Source organism: Kogia breviceps, chromosome 6, assembly GCF_026419965.1.
Source record: "Kogia breviceps isolate mKogBre1 chromosome 6, mKogBre1 haplotype 1, whole genome shotgun sequence".
Taxonomy (NCBI): domain Eukaryota; kingdom Metazoa; phylum Chordata; class Mammalia; order Artiodactyla; family Physeteridae; genus Kogia; species Kogia breviceps.
Genome location: NC_081315.1, coordinates 45,817,564 through 45,843,638, shown reverse-complemented (window position 1 = coordinate 45,843,638; position 26,075 = coordinate 45,817,564). Strand labels below are relative to the sequence as shown.

At 36.5% G+C, this 26,075-nt stretch overlaps 1 protein-coding gene across 1 annotated transcript in view; it reads left to right on the top strand.

The window, feature by feature from the left end:
* The window catches only part of CEP135 (centrosomal protein 135), a 79,097-nt gene that overhangs the window by 15,509 nt on the left and 37,513 nt on the right, over window positions 1–26,075 (top strand). The window contains exons 7-13 of the mRNA XM_059065925.2: window positions 4,943–5,071; window positions 7,200–7,415; window positions 10,486–10,551; window positions 13,264–13,402; window positions 16,096–16,319; window positions 20,453–20,605; window positions 21,505–21,657. Of these exons, the coding sequence (XP_058921908.1) occupies window positions 4,943–5,071; window positions 7,200–7,415; window positions 10,486–10,551; window positions 13,264–13,402; window positions 16,096–16,319; window positions 20,453–20,605; window positions 21,505–21,657 (1,080 nt within the window). The remainder of the gene's footprint in view (window positions 1–4,942; window positions 5,072–7,199; window positions 7,416–10,485; window positions 10,552–13,263; window positions 13,403–16,095; window positions 16,320–20,452; window positions 20,606–21,504; window positions 21,658–26,075) is intronic.

Here is a 26,075-nt window from a genome sequence, read left to right as displayed (position 1 = left end):
CATTGGTTATTTGATAGGGATTGCATTGAATCTGTAGATTGCTTTGGATAGTATAGTCATTTTCACAATATTGATTCTTCCAATCCAAGAACATGGTATATCTCTCCATCTGTTGGTATCATCTTTAATTTCTTTCATCAGTGTCTTATAGTTTTCTGCATACAGGTCTTTCGTCTCCCTAGGTAGGTTTATTCCTAGATATTTTATTCTTTTTGTTGCAATGGTAAATGGGAGTGTTCCCTTAATTTCTCTTTCAGATTTTTCATCATTAGTGTATAGGAATGCAAGAGATTTCTGTGCATTAATTTTGTATCCTGCAACTTTATTGATTTCATTGATTACCTCTAGTAGTTTTCTGGTGGCATTTTTAGGGTACTCTATGTATAGTATCATGTCATCTGCAAGCAGTGACGGTTTTACTTCTTCTTTTCCAATTTGTATTCCTTTTATTTCTTGTTCTTCTCTGATTGCGGTGGCTAGGACTTCCAAAACAATGTTGAATAATAGTGGCGAGAGTGGACATCCTTGTCTTGTTCCCGATCTTAGAGGAAATGCTTTCAGTTTTTCACCATTGAGAATGATGTTTACTGTGGGTTTGTCATATATGGCCTTTATTATGTTGAGCTAGGTTCCCTCCATGTCCACTTTCTGGGGAGTTTTTATCATAAATGGGTGTTGAATTTTGTCAAAAGCTATTTCTGCATCTGTTGAGATGATCATATGGTTTTTATTCTTCATTTTGTTAATATGGTGTATCCCATTGATTGATTTGCGTATATTGAAGAATCCTTGCATCCCTGGGATAAATCCCACTTGATCATGGTGTATGATCCTTTTAATATGTTGTTGGATTCTGTTTGCTAGTATTTTGATGAGGATGTTTGCATCTATATTCATCAGTGATATTGGAATGTAATTTTCTTTTTTTTTTTTTTTTTTTTTTTTTTTTTTTGTATCTTTGTCTGGTTTTGGTATCAGGTTGATGGTGGCCTCATAGAATGAGTCTGGGAGTGTTCCTTCCTCTGCAGTATTTTGGAAGAATTTGAAAAGAATGAGTGTTAGCTCTTCTCTAAATGTTTGGTAGAATTCACCTGTGAAGCCATCTGGTCCTGGACTTTTGTTTGTTGAAGATTTTTAATCACAGTTTCAATTCCATTACTTGTGATTGGTCTGTTCATATTTTCTATTTCTTCCTGGTTCAGTCTTGGAAGGTTATACCTTTCTAAGAATTTGTCCATTTCTTCCAGGTTGTTCATTTTATTGGCATAGAGTTGCTTGCAGTAGTCTCTTAGGATGCTTTGTATTTCTGCGGTGTCTGTTGTAACTTCTCCTTTTTCATTTCTAATTTTATTGATTTGAGTTTGCTCCCTCTTTTTCTTGATGAGTCTGGCTAATGGTTTATCAATTTTGTTTATCTTCTCAAAGAACCAGCTTTTAGTTTTATTGATCTTTGCTATTGTTTTCTTTGTTTCTGTTAAATTTATTTCTGCTCTAATCTTTATGATTTCTTTCCTTCTGCTAACTTTGGGTTTTGTGTGTTCTTCTTTCTCTAGTTCCTTTAGGTGTAAGGTTAGGTTGTTTATTTGAGATTTTTCTTGTTTCTTGAGGTAGGCTTGTATAGCTGTAAACTTCCCTCTTAGAACTTCTTTTGCTGCATCCCATAGGTTTTGGATCATCGTGTTTCATTGTCATTTGTGTCTAGGTAGTTTTTGATTTCCTCTTTAATTTCTTCAGTGATCTCTTGGTTATTTAGTAATGTATTGTTTAGCCTCCATGTGTTTGTGATTTTTATGTTTTTTCCCCTGTAATTCATTTCTAATCTCATAGCGTTGTGGTCAGAAAAGATGCTTGATATGATTTCAATTTTCTTAAATTTACTGAGGCTCTTGATTTGTGACCCAAGATGTGATCTATCTTGGAGAATGTTCCATACGCCCTTGAGAAGAAAGTGTAATCTGCTGTTTTTGGATGGAATGTCCTGTAAATATCAATTAAATCTATCTAATCTGTTGTGTCATTTAAAGCTTCTGTTTCCTTATTTATTTTCATTTTGGATTACCTGTCCATCTGTGTAAGTGAGGTGTTAAAGGCCCCCACTATTATTGTGTTACTGTTGATTTCCTCTTTTATAGCTGTTAGTAGTTGCCTTATGTATCGAGGTGCTCCTATGTTGGGTGCATATATATTTATAATTATTATATCTTCTTCTTGGATTGATCCCTTGGTAATTATGTAGTGTCCTTCCTTGTCTCTTGTTAACATTCTTTATGTTAAAGTCTGTTTTATCTGATGGGAGTATTGCTACTCCAACTTTCTTTTGATTTCCATTTGCATGGAATATATTTTTCTGTCTTCTCACTTTCAGTCTCTGTGTGTCCCTAGGTCTGAAGTGGGTCTCTTGTAGACAGCATATATATGGGTCTTGTTTTTGTATCCATTCAGCAAGCTTTTGTCTTTTGGTTGGAGCATTTAATCCATTCACGTTTAAGACAATTATCGACATGTATGTTGCTATGACCATTTTCTTAATTGTTTTGGGTTTGTTTTTGTAGGTCCTTTTCTTCTCTTGTGTTTCCCACTTACAGAAGTTCCTTTAGCTTTTGTTGTAGAGCTGGTTTGGTGGTGCTGAATTCTCTTAGCTTTTGTGTGCCTTAAAGCTTTTGATTTCTCCATCAAATTTGAATGAGATCCTTACTGGGTAGAGTAAACTTGGTTGTTGGTTCTTCCCTTTCATCAGTTTAAGTATATCATGCCACTCCCTTCTGGCTTGTAGAGTTTCTGCTGAGAAATCAGCTGTTAACCTTATGGGAGTTCCCTTGTATGTTATTTGTCATTTTTCACTTGCTGCTTTCAATAATTTTTCTTTGTCTTTAAGTTTTGCCAATTTAGGTACTGTGTGCCTCGACGTGTTTCTCCTTGGGTTTATCTTATGTGGGACTCACTGTACTTCCTGGACTTGGACGGCTATTTCCTTTCCCACGTTAGGGATGTTTTCGACTATAATTTCTTCAAATATTTTCTCGGGTCCTTTCTCTTCTCCTTCTGGGACCCCTATAATGCAAATGTTGTAGTGTTTAATGTTGTCCCAGAGATCTCTTAGGTTGTCTTCATTTCTTTTCATTCTTTTTTCTTCATTCCGTTCCGCAACAGTGAATTCCACCATTCTGTCTTCCAGGTCACTTATCCATTCTTCTGCCTCAGTTATTCTGCTATTGATTCCTTCTAGTTTATTTTTCATTTCAGTTATTGTATTGTTCATCTCTGTTTGTTTGTTCTTTAATTCTTCTTGGTCTTTGTTAAACATTTCTTGCATCTTCTCGATCTTTGCCTCCATTCTTTTTCCAAGATCCTGGATCATCTTCACTATCATTATTCTGAATTCTTTTTCTGGAAGGTTTCCTGTCTCCACTTCATTTAGTTGTTTTTCTGGGCTTTTATCTTGTTCCTTCATCTGGTACATAGCCCTCTGCCTTTTCATCTTGTCTATCTTTCTGTGAATGTGGTTTTTGATCCACAGGCTGCAGGATTGTAGTTCTTCTTGCTTCTGCTGTCTGCCCTCTGGTTGATGAAGCTATATAAGAGGCTTGTGTAGGTTTTCTGATGGGAGGGACTGGGGATGGGTAGAGCTGACTGTTGCTCTTTGGGGCAGAGCTCAGTAAAACTTTAATCTGCTTGAATGCTGATGGGTGGGGCTGGTTTCCCTCCCTATTGGTTGTTTGGCCTGAGGCAACCCAACACTAGAGCCTAGTGGGCTCTTTGGTGGGGCTAATGACACTTGGGATGGCTCACACCAAGGAGTACTTCCCAGAACTTCTGCTGCCGGTGTCCTTGTCCCCATGGTGAGCCACAGCCACCCCCCGCATCTGCAGGAGCCCCTTCAACACTAGCAGGTAGGTCTGGTTTAATCTCCCCTGGGGTCACTGCTCCTTCCCCTGGCTCCCGATGCACACACCACTTTGCGTGTGCCCTCCAAGAGTGGAGTCTCTGTTTCCCCCGGTCCTGTCGAAGTCCTGCAGTCCAATCCCACTAGCCTTCAAAGTCTGTAAGTCTAGGAATTCCTCCTCCTGTTGCTGGACCCCCAGGTTGGGAAGCCTGTCGTGGGGCTCAGAACCTTCACTCCCGTGGGTGGACTTCTGTGGTATAAGTGTTCTCCAGTCTGTGAGTCACCCACCCAGCAGTTATGGGATTTGATTTTACTGTGATTGCACCCCTCCTGCCGTCTCACTATGGCTTCTCCTTTGTCTTTGGATGTGGGGTATCTTTTTTGGTGAGTTCCAGCATCTTCCTGTCGATGATTGTCCAGCAGCTAATTGTGATTCTGGTGTTCTCAGAAGAGGGAGTAAGAGCACGTCATTCTACTCCGCCATCTTGGTTCAGGTTCCGGTTTTTCCAGATTCTTCTATGTGAATTTGTGGTTGGTAGTGATGTTTTTAATCATAGTCTGTTGTTTTCTAAATAATAGATAATTAATTAAATTCACTCCAACCTCATATCCTTTTTAATATTGAGTTTCAGTAGCAAATCACTTTCCTTTGTGTTTTACATTCATTTGTTTATCCCACATTTATTCCACCAGGCAGTGAAGTAGTTCAGACTCAGTTCCAGTAGTTAGTAGTTTCTTTTTATATAAACATTGCCTACTCTTAGAGGAGGGAAAAACAAAACAAAAAAATTAAATTAGGAAGAATCTCTTCAATAAAAATACTTATGAAACCTATGTTGACAATTCTTAGGTTGATATTTTCTGTGTATATTTTTGCTCTGCATAAATGCATTTCATAATCCCATTTATGTGTGGGTATATATATGAACGTTAATCTTTTGTATATATTGTGGGACCTAAGAAAAATGGAAGTATATCCAAATAAATGTTTGTCCAGTGTTAATCATTTTAGTTGAAAACCCGAGTTTTTAAAATGATAGTATGACTTTATGTCTTCAGATTGAACTAAGAGAACGAGAAATACAACGACTATCGGTTGCATTGGATGGGGGTCGCTCCTCTGATATCCTTTCTCTGGAGAGTAGAAATAAAGCCAATGAAAAGCTTATTGCTCATTTAAATATTCAGGTAATGACTCATAATTATTTCACTGAGCATATAAAATCCTAAGTGTTTATGATTGTCTATGGGTTTGTGAAAGTGACGGTGTTGTTTGCTTTGCTATTATTTACAGTGGAAAAAATTTGATGGACTCAAAGTATACAAAATTGGGTGCAGCTATTGAAAAATCATGTTTTTAAAGAATATTTAATGAGGAATATATACACCATAATGATAAATATTTAAAAGAAGAGAATAAACCATAGGTAAAATGTAACCTTCAGTTTGCTTTAAAAAAATGTGTGTGTATAAAATTGATGACTAATAAGAACCTGCTGAATAAAAAAAAAAAAAAACACTAGGTGAACACACACACACAAAAACAATGTGTGTATGCATTCAGAGAGAGAGAAAACGCTAGAAGAGAATATACCAAAATACACTAACAAAGTTTATCTTTGTGTGATGGGATAGTCTTCTTTATGATTTTCTCCATTTTCAAAATTTTTATGATAGTATTTCTTTTATAATATAAAAAAGATGATTTTTTTAAATAAATGTAAAAATTAAACATATAGTTTTCACTTACCTATGTAGTGGTTTCCCTTGTCATGCATTTGACCTAAGAGTGAAAGAACGAGAGACTTCTATGAAGCATGACAAATAACCTTTAGGAATTTATTTGTTTTTTAATTGAAGTATAGTTGAGTTAGAATGTGTGTTAGTTTCTGGTATACAGCAAAGTGATTTAGTTATATGTATTATATATGTATTCCTTTTCATATTCTTTTCCATTATGGTTTTTTTTTTTTTTTGGCGGTATGCGGGCCTCTCACTGTTGTGGCCTCTCCCATTGTGGAGCACAGGCTCTGGAGGCGCAGGCCCAGAGACCATGGCTCATGGGCCCAGCCACTCCGCGGCATGTGGGATCCTCCCAGACCGGGGGACGAACCCGTGTCCCCTGCATCAGCAGGCGGACTCTAAACCACTGCACCACCAGGGAAGCCCTTCCATTATGTTTTATTACATGATATTGAATATAGTTCCCTGTGCTATACAGTAGGACCTTGTTCTTTATTTTATATGTAGTAGTTTGTATCTGCTAATTCCAAACTCCTGATTTATCCGTCCTCCATCACCTTACCCCTTTGGTAACCATAAGTTTGTTTTCTATGTCTCTGGGTCTGTTTCTGTTTAGTAAATAAGTTCATTTGTATTATTTTTTTTATTCCACATGTAAGTGATATCATATGGTATTTGTCTTTCTCTTTCTGACTTACTTCATTTAGTATGATAATCTCTAGGCCCATCCATGTGTCTGTAAATGGCATTATTTCATTCTTTTTTATGGCTAGGTAATATTCCATTGTGTGTGTGTATACATATACACACCACAACTTCTTTATCCATTTCGTCTGATGGACATTTAGGTTGTTTCCATGACCTTCAAAAATTTAGATGTCACTGCTGCCTAGACTGCAACCAGAATAGAGTAAGCCCCAAATAATCAGCAGTAATTCTCGAAAAGTGCTGTTCAGTAGAAATAGGATATGAGCCACATATGTAATTTAAAATTTGCTAGTAGCCTGATTTAAAAAGTAAAAAGAAAACAGATGAGATTAATTTTAATAATGTATCTACCTAAATATATCCAGAATATTACCATTTCAACATGTAATCAGTGTTGTCAAATATCATTGCAACATTTTACTTTTTTTTGTACTAAGCCTTTGGGATCCTGTTTGTATTTTACATTTATAGCACATCTCTGTTTGGACTAGCCACATTTTAAGTGCTCAGTAGCCATGTGTGTATGCTAGTGGCTGCTATATTGGACAGCACTCTTGACTAATATTATCATATAGTGATAATCTTGTGATATTTTTTAAACTCTGTATTGGGAAAAAGTTCACACAAATTTCTTACTTACCCTTTCCTTCCATGCTTGAAAATTGAAGACAGTGGGTATATATTTTTACTAAACCACACATTGTCAGTTTTGCAAATCAAAACAGTATAAATTTGCAAATGTAAAATAGCTGGGGTTTTAAATTTTGTTTTTTTAAAAAAATATAGTATTTTGAAATATTTTGGAAGTTCAGTATTTTAATAATTTTCCAATTTATATACCTTATGAATTACAAATTCAATTTAGGTTGACTTTCTTCAGCAAGCTAATAAAGACCTGGAAAAGCATATACAAGAGCTTATGGAAACCAAGGAAACAGTAACTACTGAAGTTGTTAATTTAAGTAACAAAAATGAAAAACTCTGCCAGGAATTAACTGAAATAGACCAGTTAGCACAGCAGTTGGAAAGACATAAAGAAGAAGTGCTCGAGACTGCCGACAAAGAACTTGAGGAAGCAAAGGTGTGTCTAGGTTTTGGAGGTGCTCATTAATTCTTCTAGAGTATGGTGAGCTTGAGACCTTTTGATGTCCTATTCAAGCCTTTTGGTTTGTTTTATAATTCACGTTTTTCTAAGGTATTGTTTACATCCCCTAAATTCTTGCTCTTTTTCTAGTTGTTTGTCTTTCTGAAGCACATCTCTTCCTAGGACAGCTCTCCAGACTCTGTCCTCTTTTCCTGAAAGATTTTCATCTCTGTCCTTTTATCTCTGCATTGTGAGCAGTCTTCTGAAGTTTATCCTCTAGGTCATTTTGTGCTCATGAACCTTTAAGGGTATTTTTTTTTTTTTTTTTTTTTGTGGTATGCGGGCCTCTCACTGTTGTGGCCTCTCCCGTTGCGGGGCACAGGCTCCGGACGCGCAGGCTCAGCGGCCATGGCTCACGGGCCCAGCCGCCCCGCGGCACGTGGGATCCTCCCGGACCGGGGCACGAACCCGTATCCCCTGCATCGGCAGGCGGACTCTCAACCACTGCGCCACCAGGGAAGCCCTAAGGGTATTTTTTTAAACTGTGTATGTCCTTGCACATTTTTAAGTTGATAGCTAACATTTTTCATCTTCAAGTTTAAATAGATGCAAAGGATGTAATTTCTAATCAATTGTAAGTATTGATCTCTTAAAACTGTCATATCATTCTTTTAAATATAGCCAGTATAATCCAAATGATCCTTCTTGAAATCCTCACAAAATTTTATCCTATTTTAACATATTTTATGCTTGAATATCTTTTTATAATAACTCATATCAAATGTCTCTGCAATTAAAAAAAATACATGAATTGAAATTTTTTATTTTAAAAAATGTCCTGCGACTGTAAGGTTCAGAGCGTTAGTATTTTCTTCTAAATAGTGTTATCATTATAATTATTAGTAATCAGTGGATCAAAGTGACAACTGTAGTACAAATGTTGATAAATACTTATGAAATAAAAAAGTAAAATTTTATTGGAAATACATCTCTTAGTAAGATATAATGGGAGAAAATAGTGTCTTAATCAAAGGCTTCGGCCAGCTCCAACATTTCAGGTTATCTTTTTGTCTGGTGCTTCGGAAGTTTGGTGTGTTTTTTTTGTTTTTTTTTTTTGTTTTTGCAGTACGCGGGCCTCTCACTGTTGTGGCCTCTCCCATTGCGGAGCACAGGCTCCGGACACACAGGCTCAGCGGCAGTGGCTCACGGGCCCAGCTGCTCCGCGGCATGTGGGATCTTCCCGGACCAGGGCACAAACCTGTGTTCCCTGCATCGGCAGGCGGACTCTCAACCACTACGCCACCAGGGAAGCCCCAGAAGTGTTTTATAAGTAGAGATAGAATTACATTAGATGCATGCCCTTCTTTTGAAAAGTGGGGAAAAGGCAGTTTTGGAAGGGGAGGTGGGAAAGAAGAACTCACATGATACCTAGAGCACAAGCAAGTTCTCAGGTAGATAATTTTTAAGAAGGACTGTATGTGCAAATTAAGAATCCAGATATTGATTCCTTAAAACTGCATATATATATAATTTTTATATTGTAAATAATATATTATTTATATATATATATGATAATTTTACATAGTACTTGGATAGTCTTTATGTTATCCCAGGAATGAGTATAACCTAGTTTGAAGATCACTACTTTACATCAGTTGAATAATATGAGTTAATATTATAGTGTCACCTCCACTAATTAGGGGAATAGAAGGAAACTACCTCAACATAATAAAGGCCATATTATGAAAAGCCCACAGCTAGCATCATACCCAGTGACAAAAGACTGAAAACTTTTCCTCTAAGGTTAGGAGCAAGAGAAGGATGCCCATTCTCACTACTTCTATTCAACATAGTACTGGCAGTCCTAACCAGAGGAATTAGGCAAGAAAAAGAAATGAAAGGCATCCAAATTAAAAGAAAGAAGTAAAATTATGTTTCCAGATGAGATGATCTTATGTGTAGAAAACCCTAAAAATTCCATTAAAAAGAAAAAAACAAAACAAAAACACAACTAATAAATTCAGCAAACTTGCAGGATACAAAATCATTGCATAAAAACCTGGTGCATTTCTATATGCTAGTAATTAAAATACAAAAAGGAAATTAAGAAAATAATCCCATTTACAATAGCATCAAAAAAGAATAAAGTATTTAGGGATAAACTTAATCAAGGAGGCAAAAGACTTGTACCCTGACAGCTATAAAACACTGCTGAAAGAAATTAAGACAGAAATAAATGGAGAGATATCCTGTGTTCATGGATTGGAAGACTGTATACTGCTCGAATGTCCATACTACCCAAAACAATGTGCAGATTCAGTGTAATACCTCTCCAAATCCCAATGGCATTTTTTACAGCAATAGGAAAAAAATCCTAAAATTCATGTGGAATCTTAAGGGACCCAGAATAGTCAAGACAGCCTTGAAAATGACGAACATAATTATTGCGGTTTTAATTTTGCTTTTGTGGCTTTAGTTTCATTGCAGCACTCCTATATCTCCTTCCTCTCCTTTTCCACTTCCTTTTGCGTATTCTGTGCTGTGCATACAACATATTGAACACAGCTTCACGTGTCCCATTGGCAGTAATCAAGAGTAACAACTTGGCTCAATAAAAGATTCCTATTAGGTTATAATATTTTAATCTTGGCATTCAGCACTCTCAGTTGCAGTATAGAGGATCCAGGTTGGTAGGAGCAGGTGGTGAGAAAGCAAATAAGATAGGAAAATCAGGAAATGACAGGGCCACAAGATGAATCTTAAAAATCAAGGGTCAAGGAAAGTCCTACAAGTATACAGATAGAAAAAGATTTTCAAGTAGCCCTCTCGTTTCACATGTTACAGATAGGTCCCTGTGAGCATTCAGGATACCAAGAAATTAAAGAGAAACCTAAACTTTGCCTCCTCCTCATTGAAACTGAGGCTTGGGGCTGGCTAATGCCTCAGATCTCACTGGTAAGAGGGAGTATGCACTTCTCGAAGGATGGCTTGGTCTCATTTGCACTGTGACTTAGTGATAAGTATTCTTGACTTTTAGGTATTTACCTAATAGGCTTTTTATTCCTAGAAAGAGATTAAAGAAAAGCTATCTGAAATGCGGAATCTTGAAGAAACAATGGGAAAACTTCAACTGGTAAGTAGGTGTTATATTGCAGGGGTCCCCAACCCTCGGTCCGTGGACTGGTACCGATCTGCGGCCTGTTAGGAACCGGGCCCCGCAGGAGGTGAGCGGCGGGTGAGTGAGCTTCATCTGCTGCTCCCCATCACATGCATTACCACCTGAGCCATCCCCCACATCCGTGGAAAAATGGTCTTCCATGAAACCAGTCCCTGGTGCCAAAAAGGTTGGGGACTGCTGTTATATTGAATTGCCAGCATTTTCATCAAGAAAATTTTTATGTTTTATTTTACTTTTTTTTTTACTAAGATATAATTAACCTATCATGATATTCACTCTTTTAAGTGCACAATTCAGCAGTTTTGGTATAGGCACAAAGTAGTGCAACCATAGTTTGTCCAAATTATGGAAGACATTCTAAACCATGGCAGGATGTTTGGATTTTATTCTAGTGGACAATAGAAAGCCATCTAAAGTTTAAGCAGAATAAGATAAAGGCATCAGAGATTCAAATGAATGAACTGTTTTCTTAGAAAATGTGTGAAAGTAATTTAAGGTATTAAAATGATCTTCATCTCTCGGGTCTCATTGCTACTCTGCTCCCACAGTTTTGTATCCACTCCCTGAGGGGCTGTCTGGTCAGTCTTTAACTTGCCATTGGCAAGGCTGGCGTGGGCAAAAGAGTAAGGAGGAAGATAGGAGGTGCAGTTGTTTTTTCATTACTATCTAATTCCAGAACATTTTATCACTCCAGGAAAAAACTTCATATCCATTAGCAGTCACTCCTCATTTTCCTCTCCTCAGCCTCTGACTACCACTGGTCTGCTTTCTGTTTCTGTAGTTTTGCCTATTCTGGATATTCTGTGTAAATGGAATTATATAATATGTGACCTTTTGTGTTTGGCTTTCACTTACACAATGTTTTCAAGGTTCAAGCATGTCATAGCATGTATCATTACTTCTTTTTATGGTCAAGTAATATTCCATTGTATGTATATATTTCATTTCATTTATATTTTTATAATTCTTTAATATTATATATAATAGATAGCAAGTTACACTCAAATTTGGAAAACCTGTTAAGAATTTTATACTCTTTAAATGACTTCATGACTTGTCAGTTTACTAATATTTAAACTAAAAATTGATAGTTACTTCATAAAATTTCATTGACTTTTATTAAAAGCACTCAGTTGTCTTTTAATAATTTTGTTTGGCATTACAAACCATTTTACTAGTCATATTGTTTGTTCTGGTGGTCTTCAAATGAGAAAACTAGTAATCATCCCAGCATAAACCTAGATATAGCATGTAGTCTTAGAGTCTAGAACTGGCAGAAAGAATGTCTTGCTTACAGGTAGAAACTTCTAGGTGGTCATCCAAAAGATTGTTAAGATTTTTTTTTAATAGCCTGTTAAATTGGATGAGTTTCCACTAATATTGCAAAGACTAGTACTAATTTCCAACTTTTCTCATTACTTATACTCTTTTTACAGTCAAGCTGTAATGTTCTGGTGGCAGTCATAAGGCAAATTAAAAAACAAAGCCATTTGTGATATGCTGGCACATAGTAGATGTTCAAATACTTGTTGATTTTTATATGCTCACTATGAACAGTGCATCACAGTGGCTTCCTGTTTTATTCAACTGCAGATATTCAGTTCAGCTCAATATTGAATAATTGAATTAGCTAAACCTGCTAAATGTTGTCTACTCTTGAGTTTCATAGATATTTAAAAATTCTCCAGTGAGGTCAATAAATGTAAAGTAAATGTTTTGAAGATGTTTTCACTGCAGTGTAAGCTCCGTGAGGACAGGGATTTTTGCTGTTTGTTCACTGCTGTTTGTATGCACACTGTATACAGTTATATGTGATTCATAATGCTTGTCTCAGAACTCTGACCAAGTTTCAGTATTGTTGCCTGACAGCAAGATGTTGCTGTACTTCTGACCTTCTTATTTTTTTCATTGGTACTACATTTTATGTATTTTTAAGGTAAATACTAATGATATTATTAGCTAACACTTATTAAGTACTTGCCATGTGCCGGACACTGTACAGAGTGCTTCACATTCATAGAGTCATCCATTCATAGGTGAATCCTCAGTGTCCAGGTACTGGTCTTATCCTCATTGTGCAGATGAGGCTGAGAGAGAAACCTTTCTACTTATGTATACCTATGGTAGTCTTAGAGCACTGTCTTAACTTCTGCTTTCCTTTAAACATAAAAAAAACTTAAAAATTTTTTTATTGCACAAGTACTTTTTTTTTTTTTTTTGCTGTATGCGGGCCTCTCCCATTGCAGAGCACAAGCTCCGGACGCGCAGCCTCAGTGGCCACGTCTCACGGGCCTAGCCCGTGGCTTGTGGGATCTTCCTGGACCGGGGCACAAACCCGTGTCCCCTGCATCGGCAGGCGGACTCTTAACCACTGCGCCACCAGGGAAGCCCCCATATTCATTTTTTAAAAAGACAATATGCTAAACAAATTAAAAGAACATAAAATCCAGTAGTTCTACTACTTTAGAAAGGAGCACTGTTGAATTTGAGTTTTATTGTTGCTTTTAGCCACAATTGATAATTAACTTTCATTGAAACCATATATATTTGACTGACTAAAAGTGTGTATGTGAATTACTCTTAAATAAATGTGCTTACAAATATCTATTTTAAGTACTATATTTATAAAGTTGCTAGAAATCTTAATTATAGTGTTAAAATTTTCAGGAATTAAACTTGTGTCATAAAGAAAAGGAGAGACTGAGTGATGAACTCCTTATAAAATCAGACCTGGAAACTGTTGTTCATCAGCTTGAACAAGAAAAGCAAAGACTTAACAAAAAAATTGAAAGTTTTGCAGTTACAGGTAAAATATAAAATGTTGATAACTTAAAAAGTGATTGTGATTTCTTCTTAATGTATTATTTTTAGTAGTAGATCTTTCATTCATTCATTCAATAAATATTTATTGAGTGCTTGCTGTGTATCAGAAACCAGAGTAGGCACTGAGATACAGTAGAAAACCTCTCTGCCTCAAGGACCTTACAGGGGCCTTTTACATTCTGACTAGTTGGTACAGGGAACCCCGTTTGAATATTTTTCAATGTACATATATCCTTCTTTGAGGCATGCAGTAATAGAATTAATTAAGACTACACGGAAGACCATTCTGAAATAGTGGAAAATTGAAGTTTAGAATCTTTTTAAGTAAATGCAGTTTTATCACCTTAAAGTACACACACACACACACACACACACTTGAAATAGGCTTTCTGCCAGGTATCCCATCCTAAAAGAGTTGGTTTAAGGAACTTGTAAGAATTCATTCATTTGTTCATTCATTCATTTGACAAGTGTTTATGAACCGGTTTTGGTTTCAGGGTACATAATGGTAAACAAGGTACACAAGGCCCCTGCTCTTCGGCAGCTTTAATCTAGTTAGGGAGACAAACTAGTAGCACATAAGTGAAGAAGTTAGTTTTAGGTGATGAGGATTTTCAAATACAATGGGAGGGTATGCTAGAGATTGACTGATCCAAGGGCTTAGTGACCTGACACCAGCCATATGAAGATCTGGGGCAATTTTCCAGGCAGAGGGGATGGCAAGTGTGGAAGCCTGGTGCCATCAAACTCCATGTAGTGAAAGAAAGCCAGTTTGCTATTTTAAGAAGAAGCTATATCCTAGGCTCTTCAGCATTCATGTGGATAATCTGTCTGACCTTCTCTACTTACCAGCTGTATGACTTGAGCATGTTACTTAGCATTGCTTCTGTTTCCATATCTATGTGGTTAATGATGGCACCTAACCCAAAAGGTTGTTGTGAGGATGAAATGGGTTAATATATTATTAAAGTGCTTAGACCTACATATAAAAGTTTGCAATTCACTTCCTTTCATGCTAGCTCTATCCTGCCATTTCAGTGTAATTTTTCAGATACCTGAAACTCCCTCGTTCCTTTGTGTTTTGATTACATCCCCCTGCCCAAAACCTAGCCATGGATCAACCAGAGCACTCACACACAAGCAGCTAAGCATTCCTTGTGTGTGCACCTGACGGTATCGACGGCACGGTAACTTGTATCGTCCCAAACCACAGCACCCACCCCTCAGTGATGTATGGAAATCTTACTCTATACTTCTTATTGCTTAGTTGCCCAGTCTCTGCAGGGAACATTTTCAAGTGTTTTTCATTCTCAGTAAACCCATGCTAAGAGGATGATCTTAACTTTTGGTTTCCCCTAAGAAAATGGAAGCCATCCAGGAGGCACTCCGTAGGTTTCCTGTCCCCAGATCTTGAACCTGTCCATCTTTATCTTCCCTCCTGTTACTTATACCTCTTATGAAAGGCCACTGCCTCCATCTGTTCTCTAGATCCCATTCTCTCTAATTTTAAAACGCTTTCATATTAATTATCTCCTTTCCTAACTTTAGCCTTCGTACTGTTTTTTCCCATTGGTATTCAAACATGCTTACCCTTCTCCCATTCTAAAAGCAAAAATTGTACCCATTCCTATCCAGCCACTCTTTCCTTCTCATCATAGCTTTAACATCTTAAAAGTCATCTATACTTTTCTGCTTGATCACCAACTACCCTTTAGCACCTCAGTCCACTCCAGTTGGCTCTGTCCTCACGTCACCAGTAAAACAGCTCTTGTGAAGGTCATCACTCACCTCCATTATGCTAAATGCAGTGGACACTTTTCCATTCATCAATTTATTTGACTTAGCATTTAACACATTTGCCTGTTTCTTCCACTCTCATACTTTCTTACCTTTCTGGTCACTCCTCAGAATGAATTCCCCTCTTCATCCTCCAGATTGCATTGCATGCTGTTCTTTTGTAGCTCTTGTCCTACTACAACTAGAATAATTATTTGACCTTGACTATGTTTTTCATGCTTGTATCCTTAGCTCATGCTGGGCATATAGTAAATACTCAATAATTATCTGTGGAATGAATGAAAGAAAAGATGGGAAGTGAATCAGAATATGTCTTGAAAATCATTTCATGCTTTAGAGTTGTAAAGAATATCAGTTAAATTGAACTATATGAAATTGCCAGTATTAGGCTACTTTTGACTCCAAAAAGGTGATTTCTGTGGTAAAAGTTAATAATTGTGTTTATTTGAAGAAAGACTAGTTGTTTTGACCTCTTTGTGTATATACTATATTAAATTCAAGCTTAATGTTAAAATTGCACACAGTATGATCAATTGTTTACAGGTAACTTTTCTTTTAGTGCATTTTCAGGTCATCAGAACGTACCATGTGGTGATTTACTGCTTCACTGTGTAGTACTAAATAGTACCTATCCTTGTATATGACAAAAGCAGAGGACTTTGACTTATTGGATTTTATTTAAACTTTTAATTTTTGCTTTTTTTTTTTCTCTTTTCCTTTCAGCATTTACCTCTTTGATATCTGGCAGTTATAGGTGATATACGAAGTAGATAATGATTTTTAGTAACTTACATTGTAAAAGTTATTGATATAATTTATTTGGCTGATTATACGTTTTATATGCAACATTGTTTCAATATTTTATACTTTAATTTGCAGAAAGAGAACTTACTTTGGAAGTTGAGAGGATGAGGCTAGAACATGGAATAAAAAGACGAGACAAGTCACCTTCTCGTTTAGATACGTTTCTGAAAGGTATAGAAGATGAACGAGATTTTTATAAGAAAGAGCTAGAAAGACTCCAGCATTTAATACAGCGAAGATCTTGCTCTCGAAGTCATTCTACATGTGAAAAAATTCCAGTATTTAAGACACTAGAAAAGGTAATATCTCTTTATGATAGTAATTGATAAGGCAAGAAAGTATCTTTATGAGCAAAATTTTATGGTTTATTATTGTATTAAATGTAACGTTATTCTACTTGCTTTTAAGAAGTCTTTCTTAATTTTGATTTTTGTTTTCTTCCATGACCTGTACTTTAGGAACACTGCATTAATTAGGAAAACTACTTAAGAACAAAGCAAAGCATACTGACTCCTGGAAATTAAAGAAAGATTGAATAGCTCATTATATATATGGGAGGAGTGCAGGGGCATCTGAGCTTCCAGAAACTGGGACCAGGAACTCATGCTATTGGACATTTCCTCTCTTTCTATCCTTTACTTTCTGTATCAGATGCATGTTGTCTCTTGAAGCAGAGTGGCTTTGTTTATATGGCTTCGTGCCATTCCCAGCCTTGGACCAATCAGAAAGCCAGGCCACATTGTACAGATCAGTCATCTTCCATGATAACTATGCAACAGGGGAAGGTACAAAATGTCAGTGAGTGCTGGACAGATCATCCCATTTGTCCACTACAATCACATGTACAACTCGGTGGTCTAAAGACATATAGTACTTAAAGTTAACCATGATTTATAAGAGATTAAAAGCATGTGTCTCTATTTTAGGTCTTAATTATTTTCAACATTTTATGAATATCGTTTGGGTTCTTTAGATTTTCTTTGTTTTAAGCTTTGGAGCTATAGGAGTCCTGGAGGCTTATGTGACCCTAACGTCTACACACTAGATAAAATTAGGGGAAGTTGGGAGTAATATCATTAAAACTCAGAACATTTGATTTCAGACTTGGCTCTATTAACCAATTATGTCATCTTTTTCCTGAAGATCTCTGTCCATTGTCAAATGGTTTTGAGTCATTTTCTGATTAGACTTTTTAACCTTATTGGCTAGTGGCTGAATTTGATTTACCAAGTTTAGTTTAAACACTATGCTATGTTATCTGTTACAAGCACAATGAATTGGTGGAAAATGCAGTGTAAGTTAATTTATGTGTACTGAGTTATTTTTCAAGCTCCATATATACCTAGGGATCAGGAAAAAATCACTGAATTGATTACCTTCATTGTGTCAGACAATCTTCTACAAGGTGGTTGATGAGTTTAATCAAGTATTTATTAAATAGAACTGAGTAGATAAGTACCTCAATGCTTTAAAATATTTGATTTGGTTGCTTGGTGTGAATTCATAATTGAAAGACAAATTGAGATATACTGGTAAGGTACTGGTGAAATTAGAAGAGACTTTCTCCCTCTTCAACTTATTTACTTCTTGAAATATTCTAATGTTACCTGACATAGATAAAGAATTCACTTTTTAAAGTTTAGAAAGTTGGGACATTGATAGCATTTTAAAGTCCCAGTAATAAATTTCCGGCATGGTAGGGAATAATAGGTGATGTACGGTGAGTGAAATGGATGGAGTGTAAGACAGTTGTGAGTGCTGGGAACTAGAGTAAATTCCCACCTAAAATTGGGTATTTTAAACGTGTTTAGAAACACTTGTTGGCAGACAACAAAGATCTCTCTATAGCTGAATTAGGTACAGGCTGTGAGTTTTCAACCCCTGCTTTATGGCAAATTGTTAGGCAGAGTTTCTTGGGATTGCAGCAACTCAGAAAAATATTGACATTTTTAGTATCAATGACTTTTGTCAACAGTACACCCATTGATTCTCTGTTGTCTGTGTAGGGATGGCACTGTCCTCTTTCACCTTGTACTCACTAGGGTTCCGAATGTGAGTTTTGAGTATAGTGTAGCGGAAAGTGCTTTGGAGTTGGAAACCTGATAGAAGTTTCAACTCTGCACACTGGCTTTATGACCTTAGACAAGTTACCTTAGACAAGTTACCTAACTTCACGTTTCCTCATTTGCAAAGTGAGGAAAGTAACTACAGCCTCTTGTGAAGGTTACATGAGATAATTTGTAGAAGGGTTCAGCATAACACCTAGTTCCTAGTAAATGTTTCATTTCCTTATTAGTTGCTGGTTCAAAGCACATGAGGTCTAGGTAGAAAGTTAGGTTCAGTTCAGTAGACATATACTGAGAATGTACTATGAATGAACACCCAGAATATGAGATAAAGAAGACCTATTTCCTATCCTCACAGTCTTTAGCGTTGTGTGTACACGTGTGTGTGTGTGTTAGGAACCATGGAGTGGTAAAAGGGAATTATTAACACAAATATAAATACCTACATACAAGATATATTTGGAAAAGTAGGGAATTCATTCATTTTACTGGGTACCATGCTAGGTGCTGAAGATGTGGTAAGACCAGATACCTACTGGGTCCCTGGTAGAGCTTACATTTTAGTGGTAAAGACACATTAAACACTCAATCATGTAAATAACTTTATAATCTCATGTACAGTAAGTGTTAATGAGGCAAGAATACAGGAAAGATTCAGAATGCTATGAGTACATTGAGGGAGATCTGAATTAGGTTGGAGAATCCTGAAGGACTCCTTAGAGAAAGTGATGTTTAAGCTGAGACCTAGACAGTAATGAAAATAGACTGTCAAATCCTTACTCATTGAGCTCTCCTTTTCTAAAATATAGGCAGCCTACCTCCTTTCTGTAAGATATTTTTATTTAGATACTGTAATCGTTATTTAAACCTTGATTAAGTCCTCACCCTAATTACTTTTGTCCTATAATACATCTTGTCCTTTAAGGTGTCCAGATAGCTAATCTCATCCATTATGCCTTGATTTTGCTTGTTTACCCAAGAGGATAACTTATTTCCAAGTGGCAGGTGAAGGGAACTTCACAGATATCTACCATTTACCAAGTCTACATTGGTCATGGTATGTGCACAGTAGATATTGAATAACATAGATCAGGATGCTTCCCAGTGTACCAGATTATCAGATTATCACTATCTGGAGCTTCTGCATTTAGTACTTGAACATTAATATACCACAGATCCCAAGTCTACATTTACCATGTTTATTTTCTACAATAGCTATGAAGATAGTGGATTTTTTGAATTGTACTGGAATAATAGGCATATCTTGTCTTAGAAATGTTGGAAGTAGTTGCTTATTCAGTGAACGTACCTAATGTACACCATCTGGTAGAAATATTTATATTGGGACTTTCCTGGTGGTCCAGTGGTAAAGAATCGGCCTCCCAATGCAGGGGACGCGGGTTCGATCCCTGGTCAGGGAACTAAGATCCCACATGCCGCAGGGCAGCTAAGTCTGCGCGCGCCACAACTACTGAGCTCGCCCGCCTCAACTAGAGAGCCCACGTGCCACAAACTACAGAGCCCATGCTCCCTGGAGCCTGCACGCCACAACTTCAGAAGAGAAAACCCACACTCCACAACTGGAGAGAATCTCGCATGCTGCAACGAAGGGCCTGCGTGCCGCAACTAAGACCCGATGCAGCCATAAATAAATAAATTAAATAAATCTTAAAAAAGAAATATTTATATCGATCTGATTGCAAAAATAGACCTCGCATAGGTTTGAAGCTGGGATAGTTGGGGGTTGGTGTGCTAGGGAAATTGATCTTAGATTCAGTCACAGAAGACACTGAGGAATGTGCTAGGCTGTACAGTTACTTGTACTGGATGAGCAGCTATACACATACCCTCTTAATTCCTCCCCTGGAGAGGGTTATAAACTAGGGATTCCCAACAATCAGTATGAATCAGAATCACCTGGAGGGCTTGATAAACCAGTTACTGGGCCCTGTCCCCAAAGTTTCTGATTGAGTAGGTCTGGGGTGGGCCCCCAAACTTGCATGACTAACAAGTTCCCAGATGCTACATGCTTCTGGTCTGGGAATTATACTTTAGTTACCACCAGTGTAAACAACTCAGGGAGAATGACAGTTGAAACATCTCATGGAATCTGATCAAGTAGTATCAGTGGCAACTGGGTCCCTTGCTGGGAACTTGAAGGCCAGGAAATTTGCCCCAGTACTGCCAGCACTCTCTCTCCTTCTCTCCTTATAGATTAAAAATTGTGTTCCTTAATTACATTAAAGGAAGTTGTGTTCTTTTGTCTGTTAGCATCTTTCAGTCAGTCTCATCATCAACATCCTTGTGGCAACCAAATGGTGATAATTACAACAAATGATAACTTCTGTTTTTGAATTATGTTTCAGGGTGATTACAACTCAGAAATTCATCTGATCACAAGAGAAAGAGATGAACTTCAGCATATGCTAGAAAGATTTGAAAAACATATGGAGGATATACAGTCCAATGTTAAACTATTGACAGCAGAAAGAGATAAACTAAGTGTCCTATATAATGAAGTAAGATATTGATTATAATTAAGCCAACAGATTATATAGCACCAGTTAACTGTAATGGTACCAGTATATATCCTTTAAATTACTGTAATATATGGACCTTAGTGATTTTCCTTCAGAGTTAGAATTAATAAGTAAGAGTTTCTGCTATCATCCTGTTCCCAAAGCAGAGATTTCTATTGCTTTTTCATATTTCTTCTTCTTTTCTAGCTTATCTATGGGTCAGGTCAGTTAGGGATAATTCCCTATTTCTAAAACTACTGAATGAGTCTCAGCCTGACTCTGAGCCAAGTGTATCCTTGGGATTCAGACAGGTTGGGATATGTCTGTGAAACAGTGGGTAGCACTCACTAATTGGATATTAAGGACTTTGCCTCTAGGGATAGGGAGGGGAGATTCAATACAGTTTGGGCTAATTCTAAAGCCTCAGTTGTTAGAGGGCAAGGTGAGTCTGAGCAAAGCATGGTGTTTATCACCAAAATTTGTTCCCATACCAATCTCCCGTGAAATCCTATTGCTGTTTTGAGCAGGAGAGAAGGACATACGGGTTAAGAGGCCAAGTTGAAAAAGCCGTTTTCACTTCTGGTGCTTTTTTGGGATTCTGCAGTACAAATTGATCCACTTCTGGGCTTTTCCCACTGTTGGCTTAGATTTTTGCTTTCTTGGGACTGCTTAGTTTATTACTAGTTGTCCATCTGCTATTTGGTTTCCCAAATTTTGTGGCTGGCACTTCCCTCAATCTCCTTGTCCTTTGTTTTTATCATTACTATTATTACATTAATCCTTTTACTCTCATTTTGGTGGCATTTGGGAGGAGAGCAAAAGTAGCATATGTTTAGTTTGCCTTTCTTTAACTGGGAACATATCCAATGTTTTTTAATTTACATCTTTAATACATTAAGGCTCAGGAAGAATTATCTGCGCTCAGACAAGAATCTACCCAAACCACAGTCTCCCATAATACTGTTAGTCTTATGGAAAAGGAAAAAGAACTTGCATTATCTGACTTAAGAAGGATTATGGCAGAAAAAGAAGCTTTAAAAGAAAAGTTAAAAGTACGTATTGACTTAATTGACTTATTTTTAAAAGATAATTTATTGAGAAAAGGGGAGGTCTTTTTATATGTTTTCCTGTGACATGACTATTTTGAATCTAGATCAGGGGTTGGCAAACAATGGCACATGAGCCAAATCCAGAACGCTGTGTTTTTGTATGGCCCATGTGCTAAGAATGGTTTTTACATTTTAAAATCATTGAAAAAGTATCAAAAGAAAAATATTTCTTGAGACGTGAAAATATTTTTGTGCTGCAGTGGCAGAGTTGAGTAACTGCAACAAAAACTGTATGGTCCACAAAGCCTAAAATATTTATTATCTGGTTCTTTATAGAAAAGAACCAACTTCTGATCTCAATAGGAAGTCCTTCATGTGGAGGGGCGTTATCTTTTTTTGTAAAACAACTTCATTGAGATATTCACTTTACAATATAATTCACCCACTTAAAGTGTACAATTCTTTGGTTTTAATATATTCACAGCCTTGTTCAACCATCACCACAATCAATTTTAGAGCATTTTCATTACCTCAAAAAGAAACCCTGTACCCAATAGCAGCCACTCTTAATTTTCCCCAGCCTCCTCAGGCCTAGACAACCACTAACCTACTTTCTATCTCTAGATTTACCTACTCTGGACATTTCATATAAATTGAGTCATTAAGTTTGTCTTTCTTTATGTCTGGCTTCCATAGCTTAGCATAATGTTTTCAAGGTTCATCCATTATGTAGTATGTATCAATACTTTATTCCTTTTTATTGTGGAATAATATTCCATTTTATGGATAGAAAATATTTTATTTATCATTGGGGTGGTTTCCACTTTTTGGCTGTTATGAATAATGGTGCTGTGAACATTTGTATACAACTTTTTGTGTAGCTATGTTTTCATTTATCTTGGACATATACCTAGATTCATATGATAACTATAACTAACCATTTGAGCAACTGCCATGCTCTTTTCCAAAATGACTTTACCATTTATATTCCTACCAACAGTGTATAAGAGTTCTAACTTCTCTACATCCTCACCAATACTTGTTATTATCTATCTTTTTTATTATCATCATGCTGGTGGGTGTGAAGTAGTAGTATCCGTTGTGGTTTTTATTTGCATTTCTCTGTTAGCTAATGTGCTTATTTTCAGTGCTTATTTGGTCACTTGTATATCTTCTTTAGTGTCTATTCAGATCCTTTGCCCATTTTTAAATGGGGTTGTCTCATTATTATTGAATTTTAAGAATACTTTATATCAGTATATTCTCAATACAGTCCCCCTATCAGATATATGATTTGCAAATACTTTTCCCCATTCAGTGGATTGTCTTTTCATTTTCTTAGTATTGTCCTTTGAAGCACAGATAGTTTTTAATTTTGATGAAGTCCAATTTATCTGTTTTTTCTTTTATTGCTTGTGCTTTGGGTATAATATCTAGGGGCAGTATTTTATATTTCATAATCTCCCCCAAATTTTGATATACATAAAGCACTTAATACTGCTCAGTACATCATAAGAACTCAATATTAACTATTACTGTTACTATTACAGAGTCCATAGTTTACTTCCAATAAATATTATTGAATTAATGCTTAGAAATTAGTCGCTAAGATTAAGAATAAAAACATTTAAGTATTATAAGGGTAGTCTTTATGTCATAAATTTTCAGTTAAAGTTTTACCCCTACAAAATACTTTTAATTGGGATCCTTTGGAATATTGCCTTCCAGAAAGTGCTTTTTAATAAAAATAATTGTTAAAATTACCAAATGGAAAACTTCTGTGCAATGTGGCAACTTTTAGTACAAGCTACTGGTTTAGCCTTTTCCATATCGTTGAAATGACTAAGGAATGTAAAAACAGGATTAAAAAATGCACTTGTACCAAAAACTCGGAAGAAGTGACATTCATATTACCAGAATCTTTCTGGATTACAAGAGTCAGGATTTATGAGTTTACAATAAGTCTTTTACATAAAAACTGAACTAATCCTCTCAGTCTTTAAGTCTTCTCTAGTAGTTTCCTGTTGTTCCACTATCTATCTACCCAGTTGTTGAACCCAGGCACTGAGTCCTCTTTCCCTGAAAGTTCCTATCTCTCATTTAATCACAAAGTCCTATTGATGCTACCTCTTAAATAATAGTTAACATTTATTAAGCCCTTTCCATATGGAAGCTCTGTTCTGAGTGCTTTTTACAAGAGCTGTCTCAATAAATCTTCACAATTGCGTTTTTAGTCGGGTAATGCTTACAGATGCGGTCTCTGAGTTACAGGGAGTTTAAATAATTTGCCCAATCAACAGACACGTGAAAAGATGCTCAACATCGCTAATCATCAGAGAAATGAAATTCAAAATCGCAACGAGATATATATCACCTTATACCTGTCAGAATGGCTATTGTCAAAAAAAAACCACAAATAGCGAATGTTGGCAAGGATGTAGAGAAAAGGGAACCCTTGTATACTGTTGGTGGGAATGTAAATTGGTGCAGCCACTGTGGAAAACAGTATGAAGGTTCCTCAGAAACCTAAAAATGCAACTACTGTATGATCCAGCAGTTCCACTCCTGAGTATATATCTGAAGAAAATGAAAACACTAATTCGAAAAGATACATGTTCATAGCAGTATTATTTATAGTTGCCAAGATATGGACGCAACTTAAGTGTCCTTCAACAAATGAACGGATAAAGAAGATGTGGTGTATATATATATATATATATATATACACACACATACATACACACACACAATGGAGTACCCACTGAGCCATAAAAAAGAAATAAATTTTGGCATTTGCAACAACATGGGTGGACTTGGAGGGTATTATGCTTAGGTAAGTCAGAGAAAGACAAATACTGTATGTTATCACTTATATGTAGAACCTGAATATAACAAAAAATAATCAGACTCACAGATAAAGAGAATAAACTAGTGGTGACCAGTGGGGAGAGGGAAGGGGAGAGGAGCAAAATGGGGTAGGAGATTAAGAGGTACAAACAACTACGTATAAAATAAGCTACAAGGATATATTGTACAGCACAGGGGATACAGCCAATATTTTATAAAAACTATAAATGAAATATAATCTTTAAAAATTGTGAATCACTGTGTTGTACACCTAAGACATATAATATTGTGAATCAACTATACCTTAATTTTTAAAAAGCAGTAATAATAATTTGTCCAAGATCACCTGCTAATGAAGTCACAAAGAATCTGGCTCCCCAGCTCACACTGGTTTCTCTTCAATAAGCCTTGTTTCTGTTCCCCTGCTACCATCCTATTCTGGCCATTATTCTCTCTCAACTGTACTAGTGTATTAGTGGCCTCTCAAATCTGTATTTCACACTGAAGTCAGAGTCATCTTTCAAAGATATAAATCCGATCACATCACTTCCTATTTAAAATCCATTAACTGTTTTCAGGGACTTCGATGATTGGCCCTTGCCTACTTCAAGGTCTAGCTTCTTTTCCCCAAGCTCATCCCCCCCATTCCTCACCCCTCAGTTTCTCAACGCCAGGCTTAATGGACTTTTTCTTGCCCCCAACTTTCTAAGGAAAAAATCCTTTACCCCTTCCAGTCCCCTCACCTGGCTAATTCCTGTTCATCCTTTATAGCCAAGTTAAACGTCATTTCCTCACAAAGGAAATGAACCCTAGATCCTAGACTCCCTTTCAATATGTCACCATAAAGTTCCTTTTCCTAGCAGAATATTCATGGATTTTATTTTAATATCTTGTTTAAGGTTTGTCTTTAATAAACTATAATGTCTATGAGATCAGAGACTATCCATTTTACTGTATTCCTAATACCTTACTTGGTGCTGGGTATATAGTATGTACTCAATAGCGGTTGAATGATTTAATAAACAAAAAAATGCATACAGCACAGTGACCTTTTCAATGAAATATATAATCCAAACATCAGATGTCTTTACTTATTTTTAATGAATAACATGGATGGAAGTAAGAATTTGCACGAAAAATTCTCACAGAACACCAATATATCACTTGTCCTAGACTTAGCATCAGCAAAAGTTGGATAAGGTAATATAACCAAAAATAACAACACTCTTGTTTACACTGTTGACCAGCTCATTGTTGAAACTCTTATCTCTTGCATGGCCCTGTAGTATTCTCCTTCCTGTGTCTTTCTGATCCCATCTGTTCTTCCTTTATACTCTGTTCCTCTTAAATCTCCTCTCATGAGGGCATTCTCCTGTGCTTACTTAAACCTGCTCGGTTTTTCCCTTTATAGCTGTGCTAATGGATTGATTTGTGTAAATCTTTGTAAATGAACCCATACCAATCTGTGTCTTCTGTTATACATGGAGGTAAAGCATAAAAGATGAGAACCTCTTGTGTTTTTGTTTTCAACCAAAAGCATTGTTTTTGTAAAATTTCTAATGATTTTCTTTCTA